Source organism: Salvelinus namaycush, chromosome 38 (assembly GCF_016432855.1).
Source record: "Salvelinus namaycush isolate Seneca chromosome 38, SaNama_1.0, whole genome shotgun sequence".
In the NCBI taxonomy this organism is placed as follows: Eukaryota; Metazoa; Chordata; class Actinopteri; order Salmoniformes; family Salmonidae; genus Salvelinus; species Salvelinus namaycush.
The window spans coordinates 10,301,775-10,320,480 of record NC_052344.1 but is presented as its reverse complement, the minus strand read 5'-3'; the positions used below and the strand labels follow the sequence as shown (position 1 = coordinate 10,320,480).

Below are 18,706 nucleotides of genomic sequence, written 5' to 3'. Positions count from 1 at the left end.
ATTTTGAATGGTACACTGCAAAAACCATAACTTGTTTTTACAGTAACTTACTGGCAGCTTGTTACCTGTAAATGACTGTAAAAAAGTACAGTCATTTTTGTAAATTCCAATGAAACTTTGGATTAACAGTATGTTATTGTAAAGAAAGCACTTACCGTAAAAACAAGTAACATTTTTTAAAGTGTACTGTAATTCTATCCCACAGAAAACAGTCCCGTACTGGATTTGTGGAGTGCCAAAAAGCTTTTGACCATTAACATATTTGAGGCGTGTCTTGTAGAGGCTACATATGTTGCACCCGCTGGTGAAAATGCTATACTAATTTAACCTGCATGTGGTATTAGTGCCCCATCAATTTAAAATGTATAGGGCACAGATTGGAGTGGCAGCAAGTCTTAAACCTTAAATGATTGAGCATTTTGCCATGTCCTTTTGGTTTGTTTTGCCCTGTGGTCACTGCCAGTTTAGAAGCCTTTGTTAAGGCCTCTAGAAGTGCAAGTGATATAAAACACCAAATATTCATTGATATGCTGTAAAGAAAAACACATTACCAAGCAGCCAATCTTTTTACACCAATCCCATGTAATTACAGTCAAATACTGTCAAATACAAGCCCCCTCAACAAATTTCATCCATCCATTCATTCATTACGATTACAGTAGCATTTACTTTTTTTTACAGTATAATACAATCAAATCTACGGTATTGTACTGTGTGTCAATACGCAGTGCTTGCTTTGATACAGTATTTAGATAACAGTAGGTGTACTGCAATATGAAATGCAGTAACTTACTTGCCAGTGAGCTGCCTGCAAGTTACTGACAAATTCACTGCAACCCTTTTACAGTGCATGCACAGCAAAAACTATTAACCTAAAACTTCTGAACGTCTAAAGTTGAATATTATCTTAACCCTCTATTATGTTCAATAGTAACTTGTCACAATGAATACCAATGAAAACAGCCTCACCTGCGTTCCTGGTGTCAACTATGAACTCAGCCACCTCAAAGATGTGTCCCTCCACCAGTCCCTGGCCAAACACCTTGACCTTGCTGGCATCCCCGATCTCTGACTGGCCCACCATGATCTTGAAGGGGCTGTTGGTCACGTGCGTCCCATTCTTCTTCACACTCACAACATGCTCCCCCACCTCCTTAGGAGTGAATGAGATACCTAGAGGGGAGGACGGATAGAGGAGAACGCAATCAGATACATGGAATGACTATCTGTGCCTCTTTATGGTTTAAACATATACAAGTTTACCCTTGCTGCTATCTTACCAGGTCTCTTTCGAAAAACAAAAAAAAGAGGTTTACAGAACTTTGTGTTACTGACTAAATAATAGATTCATAAACTTTGGGATCCGGGCCTGGTGAGTGGCTCACCGATGTGTCGATTGGGCAGTCTCTTGAGGAGGCAGGGTTCCTCGTTGCCCGACGGTGCTCTGATGCTCGCTGTCAGGCTGCTCAGGTCTGTCTCTGAGATCTTCAATGACACGTCTGTTGCTGTGCCAACGTTGAGCTGGGATGTCCTCATGGTGTCATCCCCTACAGGGGAGAGAAGGACAGAAAAGAACAAAGAGAATGAAGGAGAGAAAATGAAAACGAATTCATGCATTTAATGAATACAACCTTTGAATACAACCTTGCTCTAGCCTTGTTGCATATTGCAAACTCTCTCTCTCTCACTCTCTCACACACACACACATACACAGAGTCAATACCTGTGATCTTGGCAGTGTAGGGGCTGCCGGCGATGTGTTTGTTGTCAAACTTGACGATGATGTTGTAGTCTCCTGGTACAGTGGGAAGGTAGGACACAGTACAGGTTCCATCCTTGTTGTCCTTACAGTTGATCTCTGCCTTAGAGGGACCCTCCACCGCCAGGGACAGGCCACCTAGACATGAGAGGAGAGAGAGAGAAAGACAGGAAGAGAGGAAGACAGGAAGAGAGAAAGTAGGAATAGCAGAAGAGAGGAGAGATGGGGGAATGTAGGGGGAGACAAGGGGTGAGAGAGGGACGGAGGAAAATCAGAAATGGATTGAAGACTTTGAGAATTGTTGAATACCATGTTTAATACCATGATAGAATTTGACCATAGCACAGTAGTGGCACAAATCAGTATGGTATTATTTGGTCCAGTTCTTTACCTTCCCCTGCATCCTTGGTGACGATGGTGAAGGTGGCAGGTTTGTTGACCATGCCGTGACTCAGACCAGGACCATAGGCTGTCACATGACCACTATTGATGGCATCTACATAGAACTGGAGGGGACTTCCTGTGATGGAACAGCATGAAACAGCATATTATGGATCTACTTCCTGTATGGAATTAGACTCTGTGTGTGTGTATGTATGTGTGTGTGTGTGTTTCTCTATGCAATATGTACCTGGGATGTGGTTTCCATCATATTTGATGTCCATCTCATGCAGTCCTTTCTCTGTAGGGGCGTACTTCACTGTGACTGTCCCATCCTTGTTGTCTGTGATGTTAGGACGGGCTGTCTTACCTGAGGGCATACGCACCTCACCTGGAAACACACACACACACACACACACACACACAGGTAAGTTATTATCATACATATCACAGCAAACACCACACACACACACACACACACAACTGTCAGACATCAGTTAAATCTCACCTGTGATCTCTCCCTTCTGAATGGTGAATGGAATGACCAGGTTGAAGGGGCGGAGCATAGGCTCCATGATATCGCCGGTGGTGACGGGCTCCTCTGTGGCCTATGAAAGGGAAATGGTTCAATTAACATTAGCATTGGCATTCTGGTCTATATCTCTGCTCAGGGACAGTATGAGGGGATGGAGGTGAAAGCACAGCCCAGGCATAAGCCTTGACTCTGGGCAGACAGGACAGGCGAGAGTCCAGGCTTTGAAGGCCTGAGAGATAATCAAGATAAGCTGAAAGAAAAACAGTCAAAGCAATGCAAAAGCGACTCATGCACACAAAACAGAGACATACAAACTCAATGGCCGTCGCCATAAAGGAGACAAGCAAAACAAAAATGAAGTGGACATGCAATGATTTTCAACACAGAGGTTTTTGAGATGTACATGGAAAGTAAAGTAGGAATCATGGCGTTGGGATATGAAGGAGGTGGGTAAGCTGAAGGAGAGGGTGGGGGTGAGGTGGAGGTAAGTGCTGGCAGGGTGGGGTGGGGTGAGGGGAGGTTTGGGGTAGGTTTATACCCAGTGAGGGGGGTAGCCCTGGTAGGGCTGGTAGGGCTGTTGTAACTGGAGCTTGTCACACGGTTCCTCTATTATAGGGACGGTATCACTGGCCTGTTGGGGAGGGTAAGTCACACGTTTAGGAAAACTTCATAGAAATCGACTAATTACTCATCATATTTCTATGGGTAACTTACAAACCATCATGCGCACACAGTTATAGTAATCCTCCAAGGATTATCGTAGGCTCATGTAAGTGGCACACCATGCACAACTCATGTACTGTCACATGACATGAGTCAAACCTACTGTCTCTGAACCAGCCTAGAGATCACACAACATCGTGTGATACCATTACAGAAGACATTCAATGAATGAAACACATTTATGGCAACACTGTGACAAAAAAACGACACTTTCCCAACAAATGCAGGTAAGGACTACAGTACCCATGATTCCGTGGGTACTGTAGTACCAGAAAGTACTCACCACAATGTGGAAGGGGCTGTTTGGAATGTGTTCTCCTCCGAAGCGGATGGTGATGACGTATTTCCCAGGTTCCGGAGCCGTGTAGTAGATGTCAAACGTTCCGTCGGAATTCTCCACCACGTCCACGTCTAGCTCGGCCCCATCTGGCGTCGACACCTTACAGGTCACCTTCCCCTTCCCAGCAGCTTTTGCGTCCACGGTGATGACGGTCTCCTCGCCGATCTGGATGGTGGGTCCGAGACCTGAACCTGTCGAGAATGATGGACATGTAAGGAGACCATACAGAACTACAGAAACTATCCCGTCATCACAAACATCAAGTCAATATAATCATGTGCAGTACATACACTGGTATACATGCTAGTTTTCAGAAGAATGATCATGTTAATTAATGCTCACCCAATCCATGTCCTCCAATGGAAACTGTAGATAGAAAGTAAATGGTGCCTCATTAATGTTGCATCATGGGCTAAAACCCACCAAAGCTACTTCATCAGAGCAATGATTATCCAGGCCTTCCTTTCTTCATAGATACATACAATACAGATATACATTTACATATAGTCCTCTCACTGACCTGTGACCAGACACTTGCTGGCGTCTCCAGTGGGCAGGGCATGGATACGATAGGGTGAGTAGGGAATCTCATCTCCTCCATACTTGATGGTGATGGTGTAGCGCCCTGCCATGTCTGGTACATAGGACACTGTGTACGTCCCATCTCTGTTGTCACGGATGTTGGCCTTTTTCGGCTTGCCTTCTGGGTCCTACAGGTATAGGGATATGGTACAACCTCAGGATAGGATGCTGTGGAATCGTGTGTGTGTGTGTGTGTGTGTGTGTGTGTGTGTGTGTGTGTGTGTGTGTGTGTGTGTGTGTGTGTGTGTGTGTGTGTGTGTGTGTGTGTGTGTGTGTGTGTGTGTGTGTGTGTGTGTGTGTGTGAACACTCATGTAAACTGTACATTGTCAATGTATGTCATCCCCTCCATATGACACGACTCATAGCTGTGCACAATGTAACAATGGGAATGGTTATGTTTGAGAATAGATGGTGCTATGAGCCATTTTCTACAGTTAGTTGGATAGTGAAAACCACATTAGCCAATTAGCCAAACCCAATGGAGGTCAGTCCACACAGACTGGGGAGGAGGGACATTGAGGGGATGGAGAATGTTTGTCTTTCATGGGCTGTGTACTACTGCTTAAGAGAACCGTTCACTTCCAAACATCCAAGAGATCCCAGTTCCTCCTCCAGGTTTTTGATGTGTGCTGTCCCAACTCATCACAGCACCGAACTTGTTTCAGTGAAGTTTCAGCCAGGGAGCAAGTTAATCCTTTGTTTATGCATTGTTTTAACTTTGGTCTACAATCCCTTTTTATCTGGTATACAATCCCTTGTTCTCCTACATAGACTGGCTTCTCTCCTCTCTCACAGTAAGAAGAGAGGAGAGTGAAAGGAGACATAGAGAAGACAAAATACTCCTCCCAGGGTCCTCAGCAAGTACAAAAAAGACAAGGGGAAAAGAACGAGGGGACTAGGGAAGAAGGGGACGAAAAGGGAACAAGAGGGCGAGGGGAGACGGCAGACAGCGTGAGGGGTGAAAGAGAAGAGGCCAGAAAAAGGAAGAGCAGGCCTTACGGAGCCTTTCTTAAGAATACTGAAGGGTATGGTCCCCTTGACTATATGCTTCTCCCATACCCTCCTGCCCCAGTCCTCCACAAACACTGAGGCCTCGCGCCTGGACCCATCCGGACCCTGCAGACAAGTCAACAGGCAGACACATCACAGCCACAACCCAACCACATCCCAGATCAGGGAGGGGCAGAGAGAAAGGAATGGGTAGAATGGGGGGAGGGGCTGACTTGACATGGGGGTTGGTGTTTGGGTTTTTTATTAAACACACAATAAGAAAATAAGGTAGAAATGTCAAAATTGGTAACAAGCATGAATCATAACAGCAAGCTTGAAGAGATGTTTATCCTCTTAAGGTTAAATGGAGGTTCTCTTTTAAATAGGGAGGAGAATGTCTGAGCTCACAGTCTACGACAGTTTCCTGTCTAGAGAGGAAGTGACAGAGGCGGAGGTGACTCACCAGTATCTGCACAGTGAGCAGGCCTTCGCCAGCATCGCGGGCATCGATGGTGAACTCCACAGGCAGGCTGGCAGGCACACCCTGGGCATTCAAACCTGGCCCACTGGCAAGCACCTTACTGGCATCATGAGCAGGCAATGTCTTGATCTTATACGGACTGCAGAAAGAGGAAAAATAATAATAATTTGAAAGAAAGGAGCGTCACGACTAAAAGATTGTTTATGAAAGATCAAGATTTAAATCTCTCAAGGATTTAAATGTTTCAGTTAACTGAATTCCCACTTCAAGACAGGAAAAGAGGATCAATAGAGAATGACAGAGGGATGAACACATTGTGTAGTCAGTACAATGATTTGATGGAAACATCAAAGATGTTTCTCTGTGATCACAGTTTGGTTCCTCCTCCTGCTGTTCTGACCTGCGAGGAACCTCCTGGTCAGCGTACTTCACACACACGGTGTACGGGCCGTCCTTGGCCGGGGTGTAGGTCGCTGTGTGTGTTCCGTCTCCGTTATCTGTGATGTTCACTGGCTCAGCAACTCCTGCAGCAGGAAGTAATTAAATATTACCACAGCCTGAAAAGTTTAAAACCTTAAAACTTCACAGCCAATGAAAGCTATTTGGTTTGTGTGTAGGGGGGGGGGGTGTCTATGTGTGTGTGTGTGTGTGTGTGTGTGTGTGTGTGTGTGTGTGTGTGTGTGTGTGTGTGTGTGTGTGTGTGTGTGTGTGTGTGTGTGTGTGTGTGTGTGTGTGTGTGTGTGTGTGTGTGTGTGTGTCTCTCTCTCTCTCTCCTCTTACCAGTAGGTCCGTACAGCACCACTCCCAGAGGGGCGAGGCCAGCCTTGCTGGTGTCCACAGTGAAGGTCTGAGGAACATGGGCTCTGACTCCACTACCCAGCCCTGGGCCTGAACACCTCACCTTACTTGGGTCCACCAGCTCTCTCACTGGCACACGGAAGGGACTCCCTGCAACACACATACACACACGGGCAGGAGTCAGATGGAATTACACACGTATAGGTATACAGGTCAAGTGTACATTGATGAGTATTCATTTGTTTATGTACCTCTTTGAAAGCCAAGACCAAGCAAAACATTCTCATTACATACTGGTACCATGTGTTATACAGGCCCTGTATTGCCAAGCTATTTGAATGACCGCTCTAACAATGGAAATACATGTCCTCAAATATGGAAGCCAGGCAAGAGAAGATGAGATCAGATGGGACCATTCTAGCCAAAGAGAGAGCAGATATACGTGTGAACAACAGGCCATAGAAATTCAAAGAAAAGCATAGTTCCAATAATTGCTTCTAATAAAACAGATGCATGTCCTTGAACCGACTATTTTAAAATTGCACACAGAAGAAGTTAAAAGGGTCATGTAGTTGCTAAAGGCAGCCTCCAGTACCCCGGCCGGCCTTCAGCTTGAGTTACTCAATGAGGGGGGAGCACTGAGTTAGCCTGCAACGTCACTTCCTGGAGTAGCTCAAACTACACATGTTATGTCTCCATTGAGTCTTCACATAGGAATGAATGGTGTCACGTGATCGATGGTTTTGTCCATTCATATATACAGTCATTGGGAAGCCCTCAATGGCAATGTCCATGCTAAAACTGGTTATATCCATGATGAGTCCTCTATCTCTATGACATGCACAACTCCAATAAAAAATGTTTTCCAAAGTTGCCAAAATCCCACGTGCATCCACTTATTTAAAAAAAAATATATATGTTTTTAACTAGGCAAGTCAATTAAGAACAAATTCTTATTTACAATGATGGTCTACCCCGGCCAAACCTCATTAGTAACAACCTTGCCATTACGAAACTTATTTTCGATCAAATAAGCCTCATCTAGCAAATTAGTGATAGACTCCCTCATTGACTCTCCTCACTTCGTGGGCTTATTTTCATGGACAGAGTTTGGGCGGAGCAGACCTCTCGCTTCACCTCTTCCTCTCTGACCAAGCAAAACATTCTAATTTCCTACTTATAGCATGTGGTATAAACAGGTCTAGTCTACATCGATACACGTACCTTTTTTAAAGCCGAGACCAATCAAAACATCTTCCATGACACTAACAGCATTCTTTATCAAACAATCAAGAATAGTTTAAATTCTTTCCAACAGGAAGTGAAGGGGCTCTCAGAAGAAGTGACATCATAAAGTACCTGGGATGGGCAAGCCTCCGAAGGTAATGTTGACGTCATAGTCTCCCGGGGTGAAGGGGATGTACTCCACACTGCAGCTGCCGTCTTTATTGTCCTTACAGGACATCTTAGCCTCTGATGGACCCTCGATGGCCAGGCCCAGACCCCCTGTACCAGCACCCCTAGAGGGGGAGGGAGGGACGGAGAGAGGGGGACAGAAAGAGAGAGGGATGGTGAAGAGGGAGGAGAGAATAATGTTTTACCTAAATGCTGAATTGAAACAAACCAGTATCTCATAACTGAGATATTTTTTTTGCCACACCATTTAACCTTTCTCCCCCTACTTACACCCATCTAATTTTCACGCCAGTTTGTGCCCAGTGTGTACCCCCTGAACAGATTGACAGGAGGATGCAGTGGAAATCTCTGATGGAAGCCTTATGTTCCACATGGTAATGATGAGGATTAAGTAAGTAAGCAAGTTAGTACCTGGTTTCCACGGTGAAGCGGTTGGGTTTGTTGACCAGGCCCTCCTCCAGACCAGGACCGTAGGCTCTGACACGGCTGGGGTCACAACCCTCCGTTACCGGGACACGGAACGGACTGTTAGGCACCGCCACATCATCATACAGCACCTCTATCAGGTGCATCCCTGAACACACACAAGCAGGGAGAGAACACACACACAGTAAGACAGTACACACACACACACACACACACACACACACACACACACACACACACACACACACACACACACACACACACACACACACACACACACACACACACACACACACACAAAGGCACATTTGACTACTTTCTTTTGAAACTAGTGTGACCTCCAAAGAACCCAATCTCAACAGTGAATCACTGTGGCCATCACTAGAGGAATACTGATTAGATGACTAAACTGCTACAATAAACTGTATGTGTGGGTGTGTGTGTGTGCGTCTGCGTGCGTGTGACTTTCTTTATGAAAAGTCCATGTCAGAGAGGCTGCCACAAGGTTGCGTATTTCTGTCCCCAATTCAGCGGGCTGAGGCCTGGACGTAACAGACATCACCTATTAGTGGAAAACCATCTGCCCTCCCTCTGTAGACAGTCTCCGGCTACTAATACCTTACTTCCGCCACACCTCTCTCTCTCCCTCCCTCTCTATCTCCCTCTCTCCCTTTCTCCCTCCCTCTCCCTCTCTCCCTTTCTCCCTCCCTCTCCCTCTCTCCCTTTCTCCCTCCCTCTCCCTCTCTCCCTTTCTCCCTCCCTCTCCCTCTCTCCCTTTCTCCCTCCCTCTCCCTCTCTCTCTCTCTCTAGGAGCAGTTTCAGTTACAGCTTCCATTCATTCATTGTTATAATGTTCTTTTTTTTGCCTTTCTCCCTTTCTGTCTTTCGCCCTAGCTCATCACTCTTTCTCTTCCCCTCTCTACCTTAACTTCCCTCTTTCTTTCCGTTCTGTGTGTCTCTCCCATCTTCTCTCTCCCTTTTCCAAGTAATCTCAAAGTGTGTGCTCTCTTTCCCCCTCGTGTCCTCAACAGCCTGGGCCTAAATATACATCAACCCCCTCCCACTTCTCTCGAACTCCTCTCGTATCTCCAGCCAGGGTCTGTATTCACAAATGATATCACAGTAGGAGTGCTGATCTCCGATCAGATCCCCCCCAAACTGATCCTATATCAGTGTTACTACTCATAGCCACTCGGTGAATATGGGCCAAGGGGCCTACATTGGGAGAAATCACACTGCTTCCTGGCAGGCTAGAGTATGCTAAAGTCATGAAGGGCAGAACAGCTGAGCTCAGCTCTTTTCCCCATGGCTAAAGGGGAGGGAAAACAGTTAGTTTTATGAAAGCCACAAGGTTTATTTTTTGGGGAATTACGACATGCGGCACTGGAAAAACATTCACAAACAGGGTGAGCACCAAGGCTACCCAGACTCCCTCACTGCAGGCCTCAGAGGGGATATAAGCCAATCAGGGCTCATTCAGGTACAATAAAATCCAAGGCAATCTAATGACTTTCCTATGAGTTTTGGCTTTATGTATGGCAGAAAATACATTGTACCTGATATTCTGCTCCATCATAATGTCCTCAAGATAGAATGTACATCACATTATTGGTGTAGTTGCATGACTCAGCCTTACCATCCTCATAGGCAGCGTATTCCACTCTGTAGGTGCCTTCTCCCTTGTCAGTGATGTAGGCGTCTGTGTTGGCGCCTGAAGGGTTGACGATGCGGGCCTTGACATGGCTGCCCCCGGTCTTGCTCTTGGCACGGGCATCCACGATGAAATGGGTGGTCACCTCCCTCAGGACCCCTGTGGACAACACAGATGCCATATGTATGTGGAGCTTGGTTGTTTTGTCTGTCTCTCACAGGTGATGTGTCTGTCTGGCTGGCTGCCTGTCTGTCTGTACTTCTGTCTTTCTCCCTCGTTCTCTGATCCACAGGAGGTTGGTGGCACCTTCATTTGGGAGAACGGGCTTGTGGTAATGACTGGAGCGGAATCAGTGGAATGGTATCATATACATCAAACACATGGTTTCCATGTGTTTGATGCCATTCCATTTGCGCCGTTCCGGCCATTATTATGAGCCGTCCTCCCCTCAGCAGCCTCCTGCACTCTGATCGCAATTCTTTTCTCTCTATGTGATAGACACACATTTCTCTTTCTCTCTCTCTTCCCCCTGTCTATCTCTAACTTTTCCCATGGGATCTAAGCTGAGACTAATTCGACAGCAGGTCTGTCTGAGTTAACACAAACCTCCATTGACAGACGCACGTCTGCGTCTGCAGTATCAATTCCACTGGCTTTAAAAGCCCAGCCAATCACTGCCAATCAGGAACACAACCAGCCAATCACAAAGCAATCACAACCCCTCACAGTCAGACATGGCCAATCAGGATCGTCCAAGTCTAATCAAAGCCAGACAGGGCTGTGCAGGCCAGTAATGTCAGTCAAGCTGTGGTCAGGTCGCTACGGCTAATTGTCAGTTTATTTTCCTTCCTCTACAGACAGAAAGAGATAGGGGAGAGAGAAAGGACAGAGAGAGAGAGAGAGCGACAGAGAGACAGAGAGAGACAGAGAGAGAGAGAGACAGAGAGAGAGAGAGACAGAGAGAGACAGAGAGAGACAGAGAGAGAGAGAGAATTTATCAAATGCACAGACCACAAATTTAGCACTGCCACACCCTATTAACCAAGTTTTGAGTGTAGGCTATTCCCCTGACATCTGGAACCAAGGACTAAAAATGGAGACAAACTTGATCCAAACAATTACCGTGGCATTTGTGTCAACAGAAACCTGGCAAAAATACTCTGCGCCATCATGAACAGCATATTACTACACAATGTCCTGACCAAAAATCTAATTTAATTCTTACCAAATTATCAAACTTCAGACCACATGTATACCCTACACACACTAAATGTTAAATATGTGAATCAAAACAAAACATTTATCCTGCTTTGTGGATTTCCAAAAAGCCTTTGATTCAATTTTGGCATGAAGGCGTTTTTCTCAAATGAATAGAAAGTGGTGTGGGTAAAAAAAACATACTGTATGATGTCATCAAATCAATGTATACAAATAACAAATGAGCAGTCAAAATTGGAAATAAACATACACATTTATTTTCCCAAGGACGCAGAGGGAAACAGTTGAACAACCGAAGCTCAAGTCTATTTAATATATACATGAATGAATTGGCAAAAACACTTGAACAATCAACAGCCCACGGTCTCACTCTTAACGACACAGAAATAAAATGCCTCCTGTATGCAGATGACATGGTGCTGCTGTCCCCCACAAAATATGGGTTACAGCAACAATGCGATTATCTGCAACAGTTCTGTCAGACCTGGGCCCTGACCGTCAATCTCAAAAAGACAAACATTCTATCCAGATGTCAGGGAAATCGATATCCATTTTTACTGGGCTCCACTGATGTAGGACACATCTACACATCATTTGGGACAAAAAAATCTGCTCCACAGTGAACTTCAACCTGGCTGTGAATTAACTTAAAGACAAAGCAAGGTAGGGCTTTCTCTGTCATTAAAATATCTATCAAATTAGACATACCAATTAGGATCTGGCTCAAAATATTCAAATCAACAATAGAACCAATTGCACTATATGGCAGCGAAGTGTGGGGTCCGCTTATAAAAGAAGAATTTGACAAATGGGACAAACGCCCAATTGAAACACTGCATGACGATTCTCTAAGATCATCCTAAGTGTCACGCCCTGGCCTTAGTATTCTTTGTTTTCTTTATTATTTTAGTTAGGTCAGGGTGTGACATGGGAAGTTTGTGTGTTTTGTCTATGTTGAACGTAAGTAGCTTGTGTGTGCACTTTCGTTTGTAGCTTCACGGTTGTTTGTTGTTTTGTATAGTTTGTATAAGTGTTTCGTTTCGTGTTCATCTTCGTCGTAAAATAAAAGAAGATGTATTCATATCACGCTGCGCCTTGGTCCATTCATTCACCTCAAGACGACCGTGACAGAATCTCCCACCACACATGGATCAAGCAGCGTGAGCGGAACCAACAACAGCGGCAAAGTAACCAGGACTCGTGGACATGGGAGGATGTATTGGACGGCAAGGGTTGCTACACATGGGAGGAGATCCGAGCTGGAAGAGATCGCCTTCCATGGGAACAGCTGGAGGCGATTAGGAGAGCAGAGGCAACCGGAGAGAGGAACCGAAGTTATGAGGGTAGGCGACGCGACTAGCAAGGAAGCCTGTGAGTAAACCCAAAAAATGTCTTGGGGGGGGGCTAAGAGGTAGTGGGCCGAGGGCAGGTAGGAGACCTGCGCCCACTTCCCAGGCTAACCGTGGAGAGCGGGAGTACGGGCAGACACCGTGTTACGCAGTAGAGCGCACGGTGTCTCCTGTACGTGTGCATAGCCCGGTGCGGGTTATTCCACCTCCCCGCACTGGTGGGGCTAGATTGAGTATTGAGCCGGATGTCATGAAGCCGGCCCTACATATCTGGCCACCAGTGCGTCTCCTCGGGCCGGTTTACATGGCACCAGCCTTACGCATGGTGTCCCCGGTTCGCCTACATAGCCCGGTGCGGGTTATTCCACCTCCCCGCACTGGTCGGGCGACGGGGAGCATTCAACCAGGTAAGGTTGGGCAGGCTCAATGCTCAAGGGAGCCAGTACGCCTGCACGGTCCGGTATTTCCGGCGCCACCTCCCCGCTCCAGGCCAGTACCACCAGTGCCTACACCACGCACCAGGCTTCCAGTGCGTCTCCAGAGCCCTGTTCCTCCTCCACGCACTCTCCCTATGGTGCGTGTCTCCAGTCCAGTACCACCAGTTCCGGCACCACGCACTAAGCCTCCTGTGCGTCTCCAGAGCCCTGTACGCACTGTTCCTTCTCCCCGTACTCGCCCTGATGTGCGTGCCCTCAGCCCGGTACCACCAGTGCCGGTACCACGCACCAGGCCTATAGTACGCCTTGAGAGTCCAGTGTGCCCTGTTGTTGTTCCCCGCACTAGCCTGAAGGTGCATGTCCTTAGCCCGGTACCTCCAGTTCCGGCACCACGCACCAGGCCTACAGTGCGTCTCAGCCGGCCTGAACTGCCCGTCTGCCCAACGGCGCCTGAACTGCCCGTCTGCCCAACGGCGCCTGAACTGCACGTCTGCCCAACGGCGCCTGAACTGCCCGTCTGCCCTACACCGTCTGAACTGTCCGTCTGCCAAGTGTCGCATGAGCTGCCCGTCTGTATTGAGCCTTCAAAGCCGCCCGTCTGCCATGAGCCTGCAAAGCCGCCCGTCTGCCATGAGCCTACAGAGCCGTCCGCCAGACAGGAGCCGCTAGAGCCTTCCGCCAGACAGGAGCCGCTAGAGCCTTCCGCCAGACAGGATCAGCCAGAGCCTTCCGCCAGACCGGATCAGCCAGAGCCTTCCGCCAGACCGGATCAGCCAGAGCCTTCCGCCAGACCGGATCAGCCAGAGCCGTCAGCGAGCCATGACCAGCCAGAGCCGTCAGCGAGCCATGACCAGCCAGAGCCGTCAGCGAGCCATGACCAGCCAGAGCCGTCAGCGAGCCATGACCAGCCAGAGCCGTCAGCGAGCCATGACCAGCCAGAGCCGTCAGCGAGCCATGACCAGCCAGAGCCGTCATCCAGCCATGACCAGCTAGAGCCGTCATCCAGCCATGACCAGCCAGAGCCGTCATCCAGCCATGACCAGCCAGAGCCGTCATCCAGCCATGACCAGCCAGAGCCGTCATCCAGCCATGACCAGCCAGAGCCGTCATCCAGCCATGACCAGCCAGAGCCGTCATCCAGCCAGGATCCGCCAGAGCCAGCCAGCCAGGATCCGCCAGAGCCAGCCAGCCAGGATCCGCCAGCCAGCCAGGGTCAGCCAGCCAGTCCGGTGTTGTCCCTCAGTCCGGAGCTGCCGTCCCTCAGTCCGGAGCTGCCCCTTATCCTGGTGCTGCCCCTTATCCTGGTGCTGCCCCTTATCCTGGTGCTGCCCCTTAGTCCGGTGCTGCCCCTTAGTCCGGTGCTGCCACTTAGTCCGGTGCTGCCCCTTAATCCAGTGGGGTTAATTTGGAGGGTGGCCATTTGGAGGAGGATACGAAAGCGGGTAGTGACTATCGTGGGGTGGGGACCACGACCAGCGCCAGAGCCGCCACCGTGGACAGACGCCCACCCAGACCCTCCCCTAGACTTTATGCTGGTGCGTCCGGAGTTCGCACCTTGAGGGGGGGGTTATGTCACGCCCTGGCCTTAGTATTCTTTGTTTTCTTTATTATTTTAGTTAGGTCAGGGTGTGACATGGGAAGTTTGTGTGTTTTGTCTATGTTGAACGTAAGTAGCTTGTGTGTGCACTTTCGTTTGTAGCTTCACGGTTGTTTGTTGTTTTGTATAGTTTGTATAAGTGTTTCGTTTCGTGTTCATCTTCGTCGTAAAATAAAAGAAGATGTATTCATATCACGCTGCGCCTTGGTCCATTCATTCACCTCAAGACGACCGTGACACTAAGAGTACAAAGAAAAACTATAAACAATGCATGCAGAGCAGAATTAGGCCAATTCCCTCTTCTGATTAATATCCAAAAAGACCTACCAAATTATATAATCATTTCTTAATTAACAAGTGACCCCACTCCAACCACTACAAAGCCCTCAACTGCCAAAAGGTGACCATAGAGAAGAGTCTCGTCAGCCAGGTGGTCCTAAGGCTCAATTCACTAACCGCTACCAACCCAACAAATCCTCCGGACAGCACTCAGAAAATCTGGCCCAACCACATTATCACAGAGCAACAAGAAAAATATCACCTATTGGAAAACCCCCACAAATAATCAAAGTAAACATCAATGCTATTTAGTTCTAAACAACCAGTACACAGTGGCAGACTATCTGACTATCTGAAAACTGAGGAAAACACTAACTACTGTGTGTACAGACTGAGTGAGCACAGCCTGGTCATAAAGACCAGTCATCACAGGCAAACCTGGCTGCTCAGAGAGGACAGGCTGTGCTCATTCTTCACCCAGGAAGAGGAAGAGACAGAACTGTATTTTCTGTCAAACTGTGACAGACATTCTGACATAAGAAATACATTCTTCCCAAAATTATAAAACAACACAAAGAATTTGAAAACCTAAATGACGAAGACAAACTTAAATACATTCTTGGTTAAAAACTCAAATGCTGTGTTTTATCAGCCAAATGTGTGGCCTCCTTCCACAACCTGAGGGACAGCCAGTGAGAAGTACAGTGTGATTATTCATATTAATCTATTCTTAATTAGTATTTGTTGTAATTGCTGCTAATATGAGTATCACTATCATTATCATTGCTTCATTATATTTCCTGAGCTTTCTTATATCTCCTAGATATGGGACAGACACTTCAAAACCTTATTCCTTGACTGTCTGTTTTCCCAACGGCTTAGACTCTTAAGAATTAATCACAGTCTAGTATATTGCTGTCTTTGACCATCGTTGCTATATGTTTACTTTGACAATGTAAGTGTTTACTTTCCATGTAAATAAAGTATACTGAATTTAATTGAAAGAGAAAGAGAGAGAGAGAGAGAGAGAGAGAGAGAGAGAGAGAGAGAGAGAGAGAGAGAGAGAGAGAGAGAGAGAGAGGGAGGGAGAGAGAGAGAGGAGAGAGAGAGAGGAGAGAGAGAGAGAGAGAGAGAGAGAGAGAGAGAGAGAGAGAGAGAGAGAGAGAGAGAGAGAGAGAGAGAGAGATTTAGAGAGAGAGAGATTTAGAGAGAGATAGATTTAGAGAGAGAGAGATTTAGAGAGAGACGGAGAGAGAGAGAGAGAGAGAGAGAGAGAGAGAGAGAGAGAGAGAGAGAGAGAGAGAGAGAGCGAGAGAGAGAGAGAGAGAGTAAGTGCTGGACAAGCAAGGGGAGTGATAAATGCAGGAAAGACTGCCGTTGTGCTTTGAATCACAATGGAATGAAATGACAGAGTAATAGAGAGGAGATGGACGTCTCTTGGCCAGAGCTCTTGGTTAATTTTGCTTTACTGTGACATTCACCCTGTGTTTGATGTAATGGCTGGCCTGAACTCAGTCAAGGGTTAAACTAGCAGTGAGAGAGGGAGGAAGGCAAGATCCATCCACAATAACACAGAGACTATGTCCAAAATGGCAGCCTATTCTCTATATAGAGCACTTCTTTTGCACTGTATAGGGAACAGGGTGCCATTTTGAACACAGGCAGAGTCTTTTGAACAGCAGGGATGTGGTCGCCTCTGATTTAAGCTACAACCCTTTATGTGACACTCACTTATATTGCATTTGGCACCGTAAGAATGAACTTCTTCATTCATATTATTCATGGCCCTTTTCGCTCTGAAAATATCTATTTTATGTACTGTTAAGGAAGTAGGCCACAGACTGCATCTTTTGTTAACTACAGACCGCCTTTTTAAGTCCTAAACCTTGTTTGACTCACTCAGAAGCTATTCAGCTGAAATACTATTTGAATTCTGTATCAGATATGTGCAACGAAGCCTGAGTTCTGAAAAGCCCCACCTAGATTCAGCGAAAAACATTCAAAGTGAAAAGCCTATTATCCGTCATCGTCATGATGATGATGACGATGATGACGATGATTATCTACATTTGTGAATGGTCTTACCTCTGGGTTCCACTCCTGGTCCGTACACCTTCACCCCGCTGGTATCCACGGCTGGGTCCACCTGCACACGGGCGGGGAACTTGGACACGGCGTGCCCCCCGTATTTAATGGTGATAGTATACATGCCATGGAACTGTGGGATGTACGTGATAGAATAGGTCCCATCACTGTTGTTCTGAACACGCACCTCCACCTTCGACCCCGAATCTGAAATAATCTCAATGGTCAGCTCGGCGTCCCCCGCCTTGGCGCAGTCCACTACGAACGACCCTGCCTCGTTGGCCTTCCCTCTCTCCAGGCCTGGCCCACTGGCCGTGACCTTACTGGGGTCAAACACGGACTGTACCATGGCCTTGAAGGGGGAGCCGGGGATGTGCTGCTCGGCAAACAGGATGTTGATGGCGTATTCACCGGGCTCTGTGGGCAGGTAGGAGACAGAGCAGGAGCCATCACCGTTGTCCTGGCACTCGATCTTGGCCTCGCATGGCCCCTCCACGGTCAGGCCCAGCCCGCCGGTGCCCGCACCCTTGGTGTCAATGGCGAAGGGGGCCGGCTTGCCCACCATGCCTCCCTGGAGGCCTGGGCCATAGGCACGCACCTGAGAGACAGCAGGGGGGAGAAACCATTAGACTAACAGCTCAGAGGGGGTGATTAGATCGAAATGGGTGCTCTATGATACAAATAAAATGAAGCACGCCATACTAAGCTCTTTTGGAATTTCAGTAATAGAGCCATCAGAAGTGAAGAAGTAACAGGAGTCTTCTCTGACAAATGGTTGAAAGATGACTGCATCTGACCAACATGAAAAATGTCTATGACCACAATAACTATTTCAGTTCCTTCTCTGCATGACCGGCGTATTCTGAACCCTCCCAGTAATGCTTTCCGAGAGTGATGGTGTAATGGGGGGGGGGGGGGGGGGGGGGGGGGGGGGGGGGGGGGGATATCTGGTGAAGGGGGTCAGGTGTGCTATGGACCAACAGCCCCAGTCCCACATGGGACAGCAGTGACCTCACCGCCTGACTCATCTAACTGTGACCAAAGGGAATCACTCACACACACACACTATCTCTCGCTGTCTCTTTTACACACACACACACACACACACACACACACACACACACACACACACACACACACACACACACACACACACACACACACACACACACACATGTATACGCACACATACTCGCTCTCTCTTTCTCTCTCTCACACACAAACACACATCTCCTGATGTTGGTTAATGATTGGTACTCTCTGGATGAGTCTTGGCCAAATCAAACAGCCCCCAGGTGATCAGAGTGATGAATATGTTTCATTATCACTGTATTACACTTCTACTGCTCCTGGACCTGTCTGTGTGAGATGGGGAGATGAAAAAAGGGCAGAGAGAGGGGTGAGGAGATACTCACTAATAAGATGGGACACCCGGGGTTTTGAGTTAGACCCTCTCTGACAGTTGTTAACCCCATGCAGACTGGACCCATCGCTCTATAGAGCAGCACACAGAGTTGTGAAATGTCTGAACATTCCTTCCAGCATAGCTCAAAGTGTAAAACCCACTAGCTTTATCAATTTAATCTTTTGGTGACGTAATCTCAGCTGCACTATGTATTCTACAGTGCTTACTGTACAGTACACAGGTTGTGTGTGTG

The 18,706-nt window shown here is 47.4% G+C and overlaps 1 protein-coding gene across 1 annotated transcript in view; it reads right to left on the bottom strand.

The window, feature by feature from the left end:
• LOC120032010 (filamin-A-like) overlaps positions 1-18,706 on the bottom strand; it is a 43,820-nt gene that overhangs the window by 13,024 nt on the left and 12,090 nt on the right. Inside the window, exons 12-28 of the mRNA XM_038977917.1 lie at positions 17,049-17,646; positions 10,069-10,242; positions 8,418-8,580; positions 7,950-8,110; positions 6,573-6,740; positions 6,193-6,316; positions 5,775-5,931; positions 4,259-4,448; positions 4,081-4,104; positions 3,682-3,929; positions 3,214-3,306; positions 2,649-2,748; positions 2,391-2,531; positions 2,151-2,279; positions 1,724-1,897; positions 1,386-1,547; positions 970-1,173 (exon numbers count right to left, since the gene is read on the bottom strand). Coding sequence (XP_038833845.1) covers positions 970-1,173; positions 1,386-1,547; positions 1,724-1,897; positions 2,151-2,279; positions 2,391-2,531; positions 2,649-2,748; positions 3,214-3,306; positions 3,682-3,929; positions 4,081-4,104; positions 4,259-4,448; positions 5,775-5,931; positions 6,193-6,316; positions 6,573-6,740; positions 7,950-8,110; positions 8,418-8,580; positions 10,069-10,242; positions 17,049-17,646 — 3,010 coding nt within the window. The remainder of the gene's footprint in view (positions 1-969; positions 1,174-1,385; positions 1,548-1,723; positions 1,898-2,150; positions 2,280-2,390; positions 2,532-2,648; positions 2,749-3,213; positions 3,307-3,681; positions 3,930-4,080; positions 4,105-4,258; positions 4,449-5,774; positions 5,932-6,192; positions 6,317-6,572; positions 6,741-7,949; positions 8,111-8,417; positions 8,581-10,068; positions 10,243-17,048; positions 17,647-18,706) is intronic.